Raw genomic sequence first — 17536 nt, forward strand, 5'->3', positions numbered from 1 at the left:
CTAATGATTAAATTTTAATTTATTAAATTTAAAATTCAACTAAATTTATTAAAACAAACTTAAATCATGATATTTCAATAAATTGTGCGACCGACTTCAACATCATTCACAAGAGGAAGTAGATCGCAAAGCTATTGAAGCATTATGAAGAAAGTTTGCTTAAAAAAAGTTTAGATTATTTTTGAACTATTAAATTTTATAATTATATATATATAAGCGCGGTTCAAAAATAAGGACCGATGGGAAAAATAATGGGCATAGTTAAAAAAATAAAAAATGTATTAATAGTTTCAAATACATATTTATTTTATTTTTCTACATAATCACCAAATTTCGTTCCAAATACTTTTGATGTCGTGAAACAAGCTTGTTCAAACGCATTGCATAAAATTTCGCCGCCTGGATCGTAACCACTTTTGCACCGAGATTTTAAATTCTTTACTTTCCTCGAATCGTTGAGACGTGAGCCAGTTTTTGAGATGTAGGAAGAGGCGTTATTCATTGGATGCGAGATAATGACTGTAAGGGGAATGATAAAAATTTCCCATCCGAATTTTTTAATTACTGTTCATGAAGCCTTGTGTAGACGTGTGCTATCATGAAGACGAATAATTCCTGATCATAGCATTCCCCGTCGTTGGTTTTGAATGGCACCATGCAGTTTAGAAAGTGTTTCACTTTAGACTTGTAGTGTGATGGATATACCATGTTTCATGAAATCGATCAAAAACACAACCTTTTGGTCCCAGCAGTTGCATGAGTTTCCATCGAGACGGCTTGTTTGAATTTTTTTCGGTTTAGGTAAACCATGAATGACGCCATTGCCCGTTGTTTCGTCTCAGCAACGACGTACGAGATTCACGTTTCATCACCAGTAACGATAAGGGAAAAAATTGTCTCGTGGTTAAAGCGGTCGGGAAAAGCATATCTAGAAGTCATTCTGTGATCATTTGTCAACATTTCGGCACCCATCGTGCACGCAGTTTACGATAGCCTAGAGTGACGATTCTCAACAATGTTGTCTTTGAAACTTCTGAAAATTCTAGAGAAAGATTGCTAATCGTAAAGCGATGATTTTCTCTCAGTTTTGCATTCACACGTTCAACGAGATCGTCAGTCCAGATACTAGGCCTGCCACTTTTCTGTTCGTCGTGAACATTTGAACGGCCTTCCTTAAACTTTAGACACCTTACTTTTCCTTCACTGATTGCGGTAGGCCCATATGTTTCACACAATTGACGGTGATTTTCAGCAGCATTATGTCTTCTTGCGTTTTGTCCTCATATTATGTTCTTCTGGCGGTATTTTTTATTACCGCACCCATTTTAATACACTGTCTCGCAAAGGCAAACAACAATGAATTAACGGCAGTGTGGCGGTTACATGCTCAACATACTAATTAAAGTTACTGCGCATGTGCTAACCAATCAGTGTGGCCAGTCGCTGTTAATAAATCATCAGCCTTTACTTTTGAACCGTGCCTGTGTATATATAAATATATATATATATATATATATATATATATATATTAATCCGATCAAACCAAGTACAGAATTAATAAAATGAAATAAAGTAGGATGACACCTACCTTATTCCATGATCAAATCAAGAGCGCTTTCGCGAGTATCTCTCGCCATCAGTTGCTCTATTTTTTCAAATCTTTCGTTACAAATTACAGATTAAAATTAAAATTGAGATTTAAAATTGTTAAAAGATCCTTTTCTAATTAAATCAAAACAGAAATAGAACTAATTTTTTTTTATATATAATTCAAAATTTTCTTAAATTGTAAATTAAAATTAAAATTAAAAATTAAATATTACATATATAAAAAATATGAAGTTACTAATAAAAAAATAAAAAAAAATACTTAAAAGTCAAAATTAAAATTAATAATAAAAATAAAATAGAAATCCATGTAGACTAGCTAGCCAAAGTTATGTGACTGTACTGGCTAACTAGTCTACATGGATTTCTATTTTATTTTTATTATTAATTTTAATTTTGACTTGTAATTTAATTTTTTTTTATTAATGACTTCATATTTTTTATGTCTGCAATTTTTAATTTTAAAAAATGTTGAATATTAAAAAAAAATTAATGTGTAATTTGCAACGAAAGATTTGAAAAAATATAGAGTAACTGATGGATGCGAGGTACTCGCGAAAGCGCTCTTGCTTGGATTATGGAATAAGGTCATCCTATTTAATTTAATTTATTAATTCTGTACTTGGGTTGATCGTATTAATATAATTTGTGTAGTGCAGAGGAATATGATTCCCGAAATGATTGATTTAAAAAAAATAATAAATATATATATATATATATATATATATATATATAGGACTGATATATATATCAGTGCTCGATACACATTATGTAACATTGGTTATTATATTGTAAATAACAAAATAAGTAAAAATTTGGTTTAACAAGAAGTTTTCATAGTAAATCTTTAAATAGATAATATTAGGCAAAAATTTAACCAAGAGTTAGCACATTTAATTAAATTCCTACAGTGTATTTACAGACACTGGACGTCAAAATAATGGTACTTCCGTTAAACAATCATGGGGTTTTTATTAACTTATGAAAATAGTAAAAATACTATTTAATAGTAAAAATAAAAAAAAGCAAAAAATAAGTAAAAATAGAATGCTGCATAATATTAAAAGTACTAGCAAACCATACCCAATACAGTAAAAACACACCTATGATAAAATACAGATGCCACTGTACCTTTGACGTATTTTTTATCGCGATTCACCTTGCCATGCTATATTTTTCCAGCAGAATTCCAGAACCTATTTTTAAAAGTAAATATACCTGTCATTTGCAATGTAAAATGTTTTTTGAGAAAAGCATCCTGTGAAGCAAGTAGGTGAAGACATATTTATAGAAGAAATTCAGTGTATCCATAGATTGAAACTACCGACTTCTATTTAAATCTCTCTCTATCTACCTCCGAGTTCTATCTGACATTCAGTGCTCAACCCAGTTATTTTTAGATTATTATTTTAAACAATTTTTTTTTGAAACCAGTGAAAGTTTTTTTACTTAAAAAAATAATAAATTTATGTTTTATTAATTAATTAACTGTGGTGTTTTCAGAACAGAGATCCCGACTTGGAGAGTGGAGATGATTTGGAATCAACCGATCGTGAATATTGTCAGGTAAATTCATCTTTTATTAATTAGATTAAATGAAATTATTTATTTAATAATATTTTTTACCATTAATTATTTTTCATATAGTTCATCTGCTTTTAGACATTTATTTTGTGGTGTTAATTCAACGGCGATGTTACGTAAAATATTTTTAATTTTATTTGAAAAATTTTTTTCATCTATATGGGTTTTTATTATTACCGTATATTTAATACAAAGGTCTATATCGGTAATCAATCAATGTCAGCGTTCATAATTAAACATAATGGAAAAGCTAAATTACTAATCAACATACGTAGTAAAGCCAACATTTTGTATGTTATATAAGCAATTTTGTTGTAGTTATTATTAGAGCATGTATACTGATTTAATTTTTCCGTAAAAGACAATACGCCAATTAAATAACGAGACTGTCATTAGTAATAAAAGTTAGAGTAAAATAAGTTTTATATTTTATAGGATAAGTAATCTCCCTCTGATGACCTTTTGCTGTTTTCGTCATTGGAACAAGTTTTGGAAACCGTTAAAAAAACTTTAAACCGATCGATTATTGTTATACTCTCGTTCCGTTTATGGAGTTTTAATTTTAGAGAACTAAAATTAATATTTCTAATTTTTTGTGTCGATGACTACATTCGCTTAATGTGAAAAAATGTGGTGATGTTTACGGTAAAATGGTCGGTCATCTGCAATGTTATGCGACAAAATAACCATGTTTTGGATTCAGACATCTCGAATCTTATCTAATGAATTCAGATCAATAGCTTCCTGTAGTCCTTTTCGCTGTTCCGTGTATGTAGGTACTGCAGAAACGAATTCCTGATGAATATTTCCCTTGATTCTATAAAGATTATCAAAAAGGTTTTTCGATTCCGATCTTTCCAATCACTGTTTTTTTTTTGTGAATAACACCTCTAAACTTTCTAAACTCGGTCGTTTTTGTTTTAGGATTTTGTTGAAGTACCCAACTTAATCAGCAATAAAGATTTTATAAAAAAAAATGTTTAATCATTGATAATACATTTTATCAAACTAATGGGCTATCGATTTTCTTTCTCGCTGCTCAAAATTCAGAAGATACGGGTACAAAGTTTTGCCCAGATCACTCAAAATGACTCGATGGATTCCTTATTTGTATCAACTGTTTCGTAAGTAATCTCGTGGAAATTGATCGAAATTTAAACACAGTTTTATCAAGCTTTTTGACAATCTCTGGTGTTCAAATATTGATCAATAGACCAGGCACTGTAGAACTGCAGCACCCCTTATTTCTACTTGATATTATCGATAATATTTAATATAAGAATCCTTTTTTCTTTAATTCTTTCTTTATACTTGTACAATATATAATCCTTGCTTAATGTCAGTAGCCATCCCCCAGTTTATGAAATAGATACAAAAAAACCTTTGTATGGAACTGTGCGCTTCACAGTTCCAGCGGCGTGGTGTTTGGCTGTTGTGCGTATGCGCTCATAGGAAGCTACACGCGAGGCTGCGAGGGAGAGAGCACTGTCGTTCCTGCAGTGCCGACCTTAGAATGCTGGCGGAAGGTAGTTTTTTTTTTACTCCGCGTGTGTACAGAGTGTTCCTTGTTCATTCCCTTTTTAGTTTAGCCGGTAGAAGGAATATTAAATAGGTTTAGTTATTTTTTTCACTAGTAATCAGAAGATGGCGGAAAGGAAGGGCTCTTTGATTGCCAAATCTGTCCAAAACCTCGCTGGAAGGGCGAAAAAGAAGTTAATTAATAAAAAATAATTACGTATTTGTTTCTGTGTACATAGAAATTTAAATTAAGCACCATTGGACTAAGTTATTATCTAATAATACTAAAAAATGTTATCTGTATTGATATTTATTATTTATTCGGTTAAATGGAATACTGTTTTTAAGCACAATGTCCTTAAAAACGGTGTACCATATTCTTGAATGTGATAAAATTTAAAATTAGATTATTATCCTGCTTCCAGCTATTCTATCTGATTCATTTTTTCGGTTCTTTTATTTTACAGAAAACATTAATCATAACCTTGAAAAGTCCCAGAAAAAAATTTTCTGGAGCAGCACCCCCACTAATTTAACCTACGAGCCGCCACTGATCTTGAAACGCTTTTAAATTAAAATCCTTTCGTATGTAGTTTTTCCTAATTTAAAATAAAATTCTATTAGTGGTCTTTGCATCTTTGCACCATTTTTATTTATTTATTTTTATTTTTTGCAACACGCTGTAAATTAATCGTTCCTACCTTTGCTGTGAATTACAGAATGGAGCCCGCATATGTTTCGACTTGAACTAATTAGAAAGAGTATACTCTAACACTTCCAAATACGTATCAAAAATATACCCTTTCTCATAACAATACCAAACGCAAAACCAAAAACGTTTTGTTAAAATACCGCAATTTGTGTTCAGTAGGTGCATAATTTCCATGTTTATTTGAAAGATAATTAAATTCTACATATTCTCTTTTAAAAAACAAATTACAAAGTGTTTTGATATCCCATCCGTAAAGTTTTATTTGAATTAAAATACGTTTTCCTGAATTTCAGATGGATTTTCACATATAATAATTCCTTCAGAAGTATCAAATTATCACTAACAGCAAATATTAATCGTTTTTTTTCCATTTTCGTAATAAAACAACGTATTTTAGTCTCAAGAAAGTTATTTTATATTTGTTATATTATGCCTATGCTTTAAAAATTGTTTAAATATAAATGGACACAGTTTAAATAAGGAATAGTAGTAATACGTTTTAGTTTCTGTATATGCACTCGTACGCGTATGTATTCCGTACATATTTAAGTATAATGTTTGTCTTTGCTGTATTTTGATAAAAATTACCTGTAATTTACAAAGTAGAACGTTGATTTTACATATTAATTATTCATGACTCAGTGAATCTTGATAATCAGGAGTTTTGATTATCTGATTAATAAAAATACACTTCCCAAAGGATTGGCCTGAAAATTCCTTATGAAAAAACAGAAATAATGGCATGAATTCCCTCTGTATAAGCAAAATCAAATTTAACCATAAAGAAATAAAAATAGTAGAACAATTGAAATATTTAGGTGAAATCATTCACTGCAGATTGAAGGAAAAACAAACATGGCAAAACAAAATAATTAAAATTAAAAGATCACAAAGTCTAACTTGACAAACATACAATAAAAAATGTCTCTCAATAAAATCCAAAATTCACCATTATAACACAGTAGCTCTTCCGGTGGCGCTTTATGCTTGTGAGACTATCTTTCAGATGAAGGATGAAAGTAAAACGGACCAATTACTTAAAATATAAAGCCGAATTATCAGAACTTGTTTAAATAAAAGGATGGAGTCTGGCGAATTGCCACAAATGAAAAAGTCTACAAGCAAGTCGACCCGATTCTCAGTACAATGAAAAAACGAAGGATATCCCATGTTTTCCACGTATTAAGAAGGTCTGAGAACCGAATTCTAAAACAACTTGTCACAAGGAATATTAACAACAAAAAAAACCTGTGGAAAATATGATGGAGAAATCCAAAAAGATCTTCAAGAAATTGGCTTGAGGGTTGAGGACGCCTGTGATAAAATGAAAATTAACCGCGCATTTCAAAACAGTAGATTCAACGTTAAAAAAATTAACGTTTTTTTTTAACACGTTAAAAAATTATAAAGTGGAGGCATAGACGAGATCAGGAAGCAACGATTCGATAGAGTGAAGAAATACTGGGAAAATCTAAAGGCCAGACTAGTACAGAAGTTCAAGAGGAACTGAAATATGGATGACTAAAGTTGTCCAAGTGACCACAAAAAAAAGAAAAAAAACAGTAACTTCGTAGAATATTGTCATATGCTTCTAGAATAAAATTTAGAAATTTCTTTTAAAATAACAACTATATAATAATGAATAAAGCAGCAAGTTAATGTCATGTATTCTAGTGTTTTATCAGTTTTTATGAAAATAGTTTGCTTTAATTGATTATGAAATCATAAGATTCCTATAATATTCAACATTCTAACTGTAGAAAAAATTTTAAAAGTACGAAAATGTATAGAGTAGAAAAATAATTCGGATCGTCTGTAGTCTTTTGGAAAAAAAATGAAATAGTTGTACGAAATTTATTTCTCAAATCTACTTAAAAGTTTGTAGTTACTGACAAGAGGAATCGAAAATTAATTTGTATTTTTTGAAAGTTTTTATATGCTATTTATAAACCTAATATTTATTTCGATTTGTTCAAAAATATTATTATAAGATATAAAAAATATTAAAATATGTTTTAAATATAGTTGCGAACATTTTAACTTGAGATATTTAAATTACCATTTAACATTTATAGTTTTGCGATTTCTATTCATCTATTTACTTTTGTCAATATCAAACGTTTATTGGATTAATTCTCAGTAAAGGATAGGGTTCTATCAATCACTTGGGTACATATACTGTGTAGTATGTATAGTATGCATATGTATTATTAAACACAATTAAATTTCACATCGTAGGAATAAATTACGTAAATGTTTTCGTTTCATCTCAGCTCTTGAGAACCATCAAAACTGAACAACATTAATTTTTAACAGTTTATGTCGGAAAGTAAATTGCGTCGTGAAATTTTAATTTTTCTTTTTATCCACAAAATTGTTTAGGAAACTGAAATAAAAGACTTTTCTTACTCTTTACTAGGTAAATGGTTTTTTTTCCTTTTCGGTTTAAAAGTTCTTATTCAATATTACAACTCGGGGACATTTTTATATGCATAAAAAACTTACAAAACTCTCAAAATATTATTTTATTTTATAATTATTTAGTTTTAGTATTTCCATGGTTCTTCTATCTGGGTAAATCATAAAAAATATTTGTAAGTTCAGGATAAAATGATAAACACTATTATTAATATATTTAAAAACATTAGCTACTTGACATGTAGATTATTGCCTTTGAACAAATTTGATATAAAGAATATTTTTGTCTTCAGTTATTTAACTGGTTTGATGCAGATTTCTAAGATTCCCTAACTAGTGCCAGTCGTTTATTTCGGTGTACCCCCTACATCCTACATCCCTAACAATTTATTTTACATATTCCAAACGTTCCCTGCCTGCACAATTTTTCCCACCTACCTGTCCCTCCAATACCAAAGCGACTATTCCAGGAAGCCTTAATATGTGGCATGAAACTCTGTCTCTTCTTTTAACTATATTTTTCAAAATGCTTCTTTCGTCATTGATTTGCCGCAACATCTGTTCATTTGTCACTTTATCCACCAATCTGATTTTTAACCTTCTACAGCACCTTATTACAAAAGCTTCTAATCTTTTCTTCTCAGGTACTCCCGATCGTCTAAGTTTCACTTCCATATAAAGCTACGTTCCAAACATATTCCTTGAAAAATGTTTTCCTGATGTTTAAATTAATCTTTGATATAAGAAAATTGTATTTCTGACTGAAAGCTCGTTTCGCTTTTGCTATTCCGAATTTTATATCGCTCCTGCTTCGTCCATTTTCAGTAATTCTATTTCCCAAATAGCAGAATTCTTCCACTTCCATAATCTTTTCTCTTTCTATTTTTATATTCATTGGTCCTTCTACATTATTTCTACTACATTTCATTACTTTCGTTTTATTCTTGTTTATTATCCCCTGGGTATAAATACTGTGTAGTATGTATGCATATTTATTATTAAACACAATTAAATTTCACATGATAAAAATTGCTAAAGAATAGCAATTTTCACGATAGATTATAATAAACACAGACATTATGTATTAGATATATTTATAGAAAAATTTAAAGAATATATATCTAGCAGACCGTTACTTGTTGTAAAATGCTAATAAAAATTGAAAGAAATAATTTACCTTTAATTGTATGTGGCAAAGAAACGACGAATGAAGTTTAAATAAAAGACTTTGTTTCAACACCACTCGACCAAGATAAAATAGTTTTTGCCTCACAACTCTCTTTTCCTGTTTAGCCTTCGGAACCACCGTAAGGTATTACTTCAGAAGATGAATGAGGATAATATGTATGAGTATAAATGAAGTGTAGTTTTGTACAGTCTCGGGTCGACCATTTTAATATGCCAACTTTTTAATATGTTCTTTTGACAGTTTTTGAATCATTTTTGTTCGGAATAAGTAGGAATTTATTTTGGTTTGACAAAATTATTATTTTGTTTTAACAGGTAAAATTTGAAGTGTTTATTGTGTAAAATGTATCCATAGTTAGAAAGGAAAAAAACATTAATGAAATTACAGATCTGTTCATTTTATTGCTGTAGAAAATGGCATTCTACAAGAGCATTTCTGCTCTTATTTTCTTTCTGCATTCTACTTGAAACAAAACGAAACAACCAAATGCTTGAACGGAAAAAACCAATTTTTCAAATCAATAAGAAACCATGCGTTTTGAACCATACCCCGTTCACTAGTCATCATCATCATCATTAATAAATGATAATGATAATGATAATAATTTGTAATTCATTAAATTACTTTATTGAACTGTACTTTACTTGACGATCTCCGTGGCGGTATGGTAGCATTTCGGCTTTTCATCTGGAGGTTCCGCGTTCGAATCCCGGTCAGACTTGGAATTTTTCATACGCTAAAAAATTCCCCATGCTCAAGCTTCGAGCTTATATTGTGAATTAATCACTTAAATAAAAAAATAAAACACATAATTTAATTGTAGTTAGGTTATTTTCAAGCTGCTGAAACTAAATTTCGTAGCCAAAAACAGATTGAGATCCGTTTATTTATTTTTTCTTTGATTTGAGATATCTATTGCAACTGGTATATATTAAATGATTTCGTTAAAAGAGAAATATTTAAAATCATTAAGAGGAGTTGTAAATTTATCCGGTATAAAAGAAAAAAATATCATTTTAGTAAACATTTTTATGCTCTTTTTAACCCATTTAATCCCTTTGAACAAGTGAAGATTTTAACATTAAAATTATATTGTATGTTGAGTGTAATTGCTACAAAAAAATCAAAACTTTTTGTTACAAAATTTAGTTTGATGACCCCCTTCCTAGACAGCTTGTTCATAATTAATTGTTACCTCATTCTTCATAGCAGCTGCTTATTATATATATATATATATATATATATATATACATCTTATGACTCCCAATAACGTAAAGATTCCAACGCGGGAACATGCATCTAAATTGGTTCGGCCGTTGAGCTGCTACGGTGGAACATACACCCTCAATTCGTTACGCTCATTTTTGGGCAGTCTTCCAATAAGTGAGAATTATTTCTTTTTGGTGTAGTTTTATTCTTTATTTAATTAAAATCATCTAATTAAAAGATGGTAATAATATTAATTTTTAAACCTCTTATTACGCGAAACCAATAGTTTTGTCCAAACCCCTAGCACAAAGTGGGTACCATATTCATTTCCCATGTTTATAAAGACCTCCCTTGTACGCTTTTTAAATTACATATACCCATTTTTTTAAAATGAAAAGTACATAAAATCTTTTTTATTAATAACTTCTGATATTTTTTTGTTGTTATTTAATCATTATTTATTGTAAAACCTTTTTTTACAACCAGAGGTTAATAATTATTAATAAATCAATATATTTAAATTTAAAATAAAAAATAAAAAAAGGAGATGAAGTCGAATTTGAAACGATGTGCCTCCCCCCTTGTAAGATGCAAATATTTCATTATTTAAATTTTTATGTGGCTATAACTCCGGAACCAATGAAGTTAAGTAGCATTTATCGTTGAAAAGCTCTCAATGAGGGCTTATTACTGCAGCTAAGAAATAGTCCAAAAACCAATTTTTTGGGGTTTTGGACTTTTCTGGACACTTGGTCCAGTCGATTGCAATCAAAAGGGGAGGTGCACAAAGAGATATTACAACAGTCCTAAATAGAAAATTTCAACATCCTACGGCTAATCGTTTTTGAGTTAAGCGAGATTTATACTTACAGACCTCACGCTGAAACTAGTCAAAATGGATATTGTCGTTGAAATGTGAAAACCCAATTTTTGCGATCACAATACTTCCTTTACTTCGTTTAAGGATGTAAAAATATCAAATATAATAAACTTAAAAACTGCCTTTTAAAAACGGATAAAAAGTAATACTAAAAAACTCTTTTTAAAATTTCGACTTTGAATACAAATTGAGTTGGTGAAATACAATACAGAATTTAAAAATATAATTTTTAATTTTTTTGAAATGATTTTTTAGATTTATTTTCTTTATTTACTTTTTATCAGAATCTTCCTCTCCCACCGCTGTCCTAATTTGAAAGAGACCTTAAACCATCTGCAGATTTTGAAGTGTCTCGCTTTTAAATTCTACGATTTTATTTATTTTTATTGAATTTAAACACGTGAAGTAGCGGTACGTGATCGTATGGAAATTTTTCAAAATATATTTTGTATTATGAAAAATGTGTACATATTTCTTTAGATATCAATTTGTCAAATAATAGTTAATACAATTTTTATATTACGGTGTAACAAATTACATATATTAAATATTACACGTGTTAAATTTGCCGTGAGGAAAGAGAGAGAGAGAGAAAGGAAATGATTTGTTTTGATTTTATTAACAAGTAAATTAATGTCAGTATGTTGTCATTACATTAAAAGGAATTGAAAATATTGGCTACATTTCAAAACTTATTTAATCATTTTAGCTATATAGGCTAATTGAACTAGTTCAAACATTTTCATTTTACAATATTGAAGTGTTAGGAGGATAATTTAATTGAATCCCACAAAACTGATTTATTATTTCTATTTTTTTCTTGCTACTTTGTCAGAAGTAATAGAATAAAATAAAATTCGATTTTATATTCTAAATGTAGTTTTACATTTAAGCCACCGATTTACATACACGGTTGACTTTAGCTGGAACAGTTTTTTGACAACGATGGTGAACCTTTTGGACTTAAGCCAGAATAAAAAAAAAACGTCATCGCAAGTTAGCTACGAGCAAAATTTGAACTATTATTTATTAAAGCAATAAAAATTCCAGTTTATTTTATTTATTTATTTTTTTAATATTATATCTCCTTTCTCTTGTTTGTTATTTATTTTTATTAATAAATTATTATTGGTTCACATATAAGTATTTTGTATTATTACGTACACGAATTATTTTAAAATTATTAAATTGCTTTAAATTAGATATAATAATAAAAAAATATGTACAAAATATAACGATGTTTTACTATCCTATAAAATTGAATATTGTTGGAAAAAATAATAAATAAAATTTATTGCTAAGAAGAAAGGGACTGCATTTTATATTTAATATGTTTCGTTAGAATCTCTCTCCAGAATATTTATTTATTTATTTTTGTTTTATTTTATTATTAACTTAATTCTATATTACATAAAAAGAATAAAAATATAACAAAAAGACGTTATTTCCTGTAAAAAGAAAAAGAATTGCAAACAGTACCTGATTTCATTTCTTAAATTCATCGTGGTCGTTTGGCCAAAATATTTCTTTAAAATATAATTAAAAAATATATCAATATATAACACGATTTATAAATATTCCGTAACATCTATCGTGAAATATATTATTTAATCTAATTAAATATTTAAATTAATCTCGTTTATCGGTTTCATATTGCAGATCAGTTTATAATCCAAAAAATTAATTATTGGCATAATTCCATTGTAATTAGTTTATTTTATTTTAAATTAAATTGCATTGCATAAAATTTACTGTTTGCTGTTTGTTTTCTCTTATACAAAAAATAAAAAAAAACTTAATTTTTATAATAATTCTTAAAATTGTCTAAAAGATTTCCGAAGTTCCGCCATTACATAATGAAAATTATTTTTATAAATACATAAATAAAATCGTATAGATTTTTACTGAGATCGGAAAATAATAATAATACATTATATAGATCATGTCAATAAAAGATAAATTAATACATATAAAAAGATTAAAGATAGACGTGTTTAAATTCCATATTTTTTTTTTTTTTTAACTGAATTTTTACGGGCATCGACTGCTAAGGACATTAGCCCTCGTCACATTCTTTAAAAGAAATTATTATCTCCATCAGGATCGTCATATGTAAGGATGTAAAGGGCCCTTACATTTTATAATCACAAACACTTACGGGGTGTAAAGGGCCCCAATATTAAAATTTGAGAGGTTCTCAAAAGACCATGAAATTAAAATTAAAATTAATCTTATCAATACCATATCTTTCTTTCTTTCTTCTACGAAGTCTCATTTATAGTTTGTTTAAGCACCCTCGGGGCGACCAGAACCGCCGTTGAGCAGTATATTAGTCGTGCCAGGGTGCCGTGGCAGTTGGATCCTTCTTATATCAGGCCATAGGCATGCACGGCGTACACCCATAGCCTCGCGCCCTCAATCCACCCTTGAGGGTCCCCCATGCCATCATCGGACACACCCCGACTCACTGCTCTTGAATGCAGATGAGCCAAAATGGCCTAGGCAAGAGGGCTACCTCCCGTCACTATACGTGCCACGCTTCGAGACTCCCTTATATGTATATATAAAACTACCACTTAGCGTATCTTTTACCACAGCTTTAAACTTCCATTTTATAGACTTTTAAGAAGTCCACTGGCGTGTAAAAGTGCAACTATATTTTCTTCATTTCCATTATCCAGATCAGCACTAATATTATTTGTAAGACGGAACCTCTTTCTGAGGTCCTCGTATATGGTACACTCTTCTATTAGATGCTTGATTGTCAGTGTTTTATTACAAACACCGCACATTGGTCTCACTTCGCCGGTTAACAAATATAAATTTGTTAATCGCGTGTGACCGATTCTAAGTCTGGTCACCGCTACTTGTTCACGGCGAGTCAACTTAAAGTCGCTTTTCCATTTATAAGGAGAAGTTTTAACCGAGTTTAATTTTGTATTTAAACTCCTCCATTCAGCGTTCCACTTGTTTCTTACTATGTTTGTTAGACGGTTTTTAACATCTGCCACTCTTACAGGAAATGCATCCAAACCATCGCAGACTGTTGCCTTTCTGGCAGCTTCGTCTGCGATTTCATTACCTGTAATACCAGCATGCCCCGGAGTCCATACAAATACGCATCGCTGTCCTCGTTGTTTTAGTACGTATAAAATGGACAGGATGTTTGCAATTAGGACATCCTTAATGTTCTTGTTCCGAATTGCACCGAGTGCACTTAATGAATCGGAACATATTAGCACTCTCTCTTCGCAATAGTGTTCAGTGTAGCGAAGAGCTTGCTGAATTGCAGTGAGTTCTGCCGTGTAGACACTGGCCACATCTGGCAGTCTCCAAAAGTGGGCTTCTTCATTTACATATTCCATATGATAAAATTCCATATTGATTATTTAAATACAAACATGAAATAATGTTAAGACAAAAACAATTAATATAGAAAGTTACTACAAAACAATTCACAAGCCACTATTGAGAATTATTTTGATCACATATTTATATTCACGTGTAACGGGTTGCAGATAACGTGTTTTTACTTTCCGATGTATCGCTATAGCTTTAGAAGGGAAAACATTGTAGTCGGTCCAATTTGGGCATATGCGGTTTTCATCGGATCTTGACGTTTTAATACCTAAGGAACCCAAAAACTGGATGAAAATTTTCCGGATGTTCGTTTGTATGTACGTGTGTATGTTCAGTGTCGCCTTCTAAATCACCTTATATTTCCAGAACCGCTGGACCTATTTTGACGAAACTTGGCCAGATTATTTCTATATGTGAGGCATTGATGCCATTAAATTTTCAATTTCAAAGATCAAGGAGAAGAGGTCTAGAGCAAGGTTACCCTCAGTATCTCGAGATTTCATCTAATTAAGATCTAATTTTTCTTAGGCACATTTGTTAACAATTAAAAAATAATATTTGCAAAAAACAATTTTTAAAAATCGCACCCCCATCCCAAATAATGCTCTACATAAACTAGCGGGTAAGTAGGTATACTGCGTCCTCCCTATAGCAGGTAGGTAATAATACCTCCTCACACTACCAGGAGCCCTAGTGTAGCATTGACGTACAGCTGCTTAGTCGTCTATGTTGTGACATCACAGGTGAGCGGTAGAATTAAAATGAACCGCCACACCTGCTCCAATGAAACTATGCGCGCGCGCTTTAGTCAGAGTCATTGAATTAAATAAACAAAAAATATTATATTTAAATAAAGTGATAAATAATGTATTCTAAATTAAGTTGTGTGTGTAAGCTGCGTGACGGGAAAGTCCTACAAACATGTCAGCTTTTTTCTTTCCTGGCTGTAGCGATATATGCTCCAGCTATAGCTATAACCGGATGGTATAGAAATCGGTAAAAAAAAAATCTAAAAATAATTGAACTTGTTTAAGTTTTGTACGTTAAGGAAACTTAAAAAGTAATTAACAAAAAAAAACTAGATTATTGATCGATCAAAAAAATCATATTTTTGAGCGTTATATTAAAAATAAGTTTTGTGCCTTAAGGAGGCATTTTTTTAACAAAAAATAAATAAATTTAATTAAATTGTAAATAATTTGCGAAAGAACTTTTATTCCATTGCAACCAAGTCCAAACAATCTATTCGTGTACATTGGTCTGTATTTGGTCTTATAACACCGGACCGATTTCCTTCCAGTTTTGTAGGGACGTATTACCTACGGGGGGAAAAGACTAATAAATTTTTGCAAAAAATTAAAAAAGGAATGGGGGCGTTTTGGTTGAAATAAAATTTCACATCTTTATTATTTTATTTATAAAAAACTTAATGTTTTTTTATCAGCATCACAAATTAACAAAAGTTATTATTTAATACTCATCCCCTCCCTAGAAACATGACTACATATTTTATCTTTTTTAGCTATATTTCGCTTCAGAAAAGGAGTTAATGGGAGTTTTTCGCATCTAAATTACCTACATCAGTAGGCCTTCACATGAGCATGAAACGTCTTTGCCTATTCCGCTCTAACAGTCTGTAGTAACAAAAAATATTTTTTATAATTTATAAAAAAAAGATTTTTAATTTATATCCATCTCGCAAGTTACCCATCGCATTTAAAATGTAAAAATCTTAAATTTTTGATAGCCGTTACTCTTTAGTATTTCTTTAAAAAAAAAATTAACCAAAAATTTTCATCCGTTTACTAGAAAATTATAACTTCGTTGCTTACAACGCATTTTAGTGAAGTTTAAGGAAAATCAAAACCGGGCAAGAAGATAACGGTGATTAAATTACGACAGATGAATTAGGTGATGAAAACTTGTTTCAGTTGATATTGACTTTCAAATTATAATTTATTTCGATTTTGTGTAGTTTTACGAAGTTTACAGTTTTAAAAGTTCATATTTAAATTTAGCCGTAACATTTCCAAATTTTATAACATGTGGAAAAATTAGGAAAATATTTTATGTAAAATAAAAAGTATTTAATTTGCCCTACAGAATCCTAAATTGTAATATTATTTTCTTTACAAATCGTATTATAAACGCTCACTTTTTTGATGAGTTAAGTTTTATTTTTAGCGTTTCCAAGGCAGAGATCAATTTCCTAGATATAGAAACATTAATAGCAATAATAAGTATTTTAAAGCTGTGAACCAAGAAATAATTGTTAATTTGTTTTATTTATTTAACTAAATTTTATAATTAACTAAGATTAAAATTAATTTGAATATATTGATTTATATAATTATTAAGATAAAGAATATGATTATTAATAAGAGTATGATAAGAATAAAATCTCTTAAATTCTTATCTCTAAAATTCTATCTCTTAAATTCTATCTCTTTAAATTTTATTATAAGAATATGATTAATTAAATTAAAGATTTATATAATTATTAAACTCTGATTGTAAAAAAAAAAAAAAAGATTAGGGTAAATAATAATTCAATATAACAATAAAAAATAAATAAAAAAAATTTCTAAATATCAACGTTATTAATGAAATAAAATTTTATGTACTTTCACTTCAAAAAAAAAATGTGTATATGTAATTTAATAGACGTACAAGAAAGTCATATGTTGTCCATATCAGATTTTTATTATTACTTTCATAAAATTTATACTTTTTCTTTCAATATTTTTAAACAGATCTCTTTAAATTTTTTTTTGTTAGGGATCACTACTGTATAAATACTTTTTTCTTGATTTTCCGCACATAGTAATTAAGACCCTAATATCAAAAGTTTTTATACGAAATTTGGAAATTTTGTTGTTTAAATCTTATTTTTGTAATCATCATTATGAACAAAAAAAAAATTGATACTTGAGCTCCCAAATTTTAAATAATTTGGAAAATTGTTTTAGTTTTTTATCTCAATGTTTATAGAACTAATTTTGGTGACTATTAGTGTTATTAAAAGAGTACGACAAAATTCTAGAACATATAATGAATT

The 17536-nt window shown here is 29.4% G+C and overlaps 1 protein-coding gene across 5 annotated transcripts in view; it reads left to right on the forward strand.

The window, feature by feature from the left end:
* The window catches only part of LOC142325503 (1-phosphatidylinositol 4,5-bisphosphate phosphodiesterase epsilon-1-like), a 1691101-nt gene that overhangs the window by 1164205 nt on the left and 509360 nt on the right, over positions 1 to 17536 (forward strand). For all 5 annotated transcript variants that reach the window (XM_075367353.1, XM_075367348.1, XM_075367349.1 and 2 more), the window contains one exon: positions 3112 to 3174. In XM_075367353.1, the coding sequence (XP_075223468.1) occupies positions 3112 to 3174 (63 nt within the window). The remainder of the gene's footprint in view (positions 1 to 3111; positions 3175 to 17536) is intronic.

Source organism: Lycorma delicatula, chromosome 5 (genome assembly GCF_047948215.1).
Source record: "Lycorma delicatula isolate Av1 chromosome 5, ASM4794821v1, whole genome shotgun sequence".
In the NCBI taxonomy this organism is placed as follows: domain Eukaryota; kingdom Metazoa; phylum Arthropoda; class Insecta; order Hemiptera; family Fulgoridae; genus Lycorma; species Lycorma delicatula.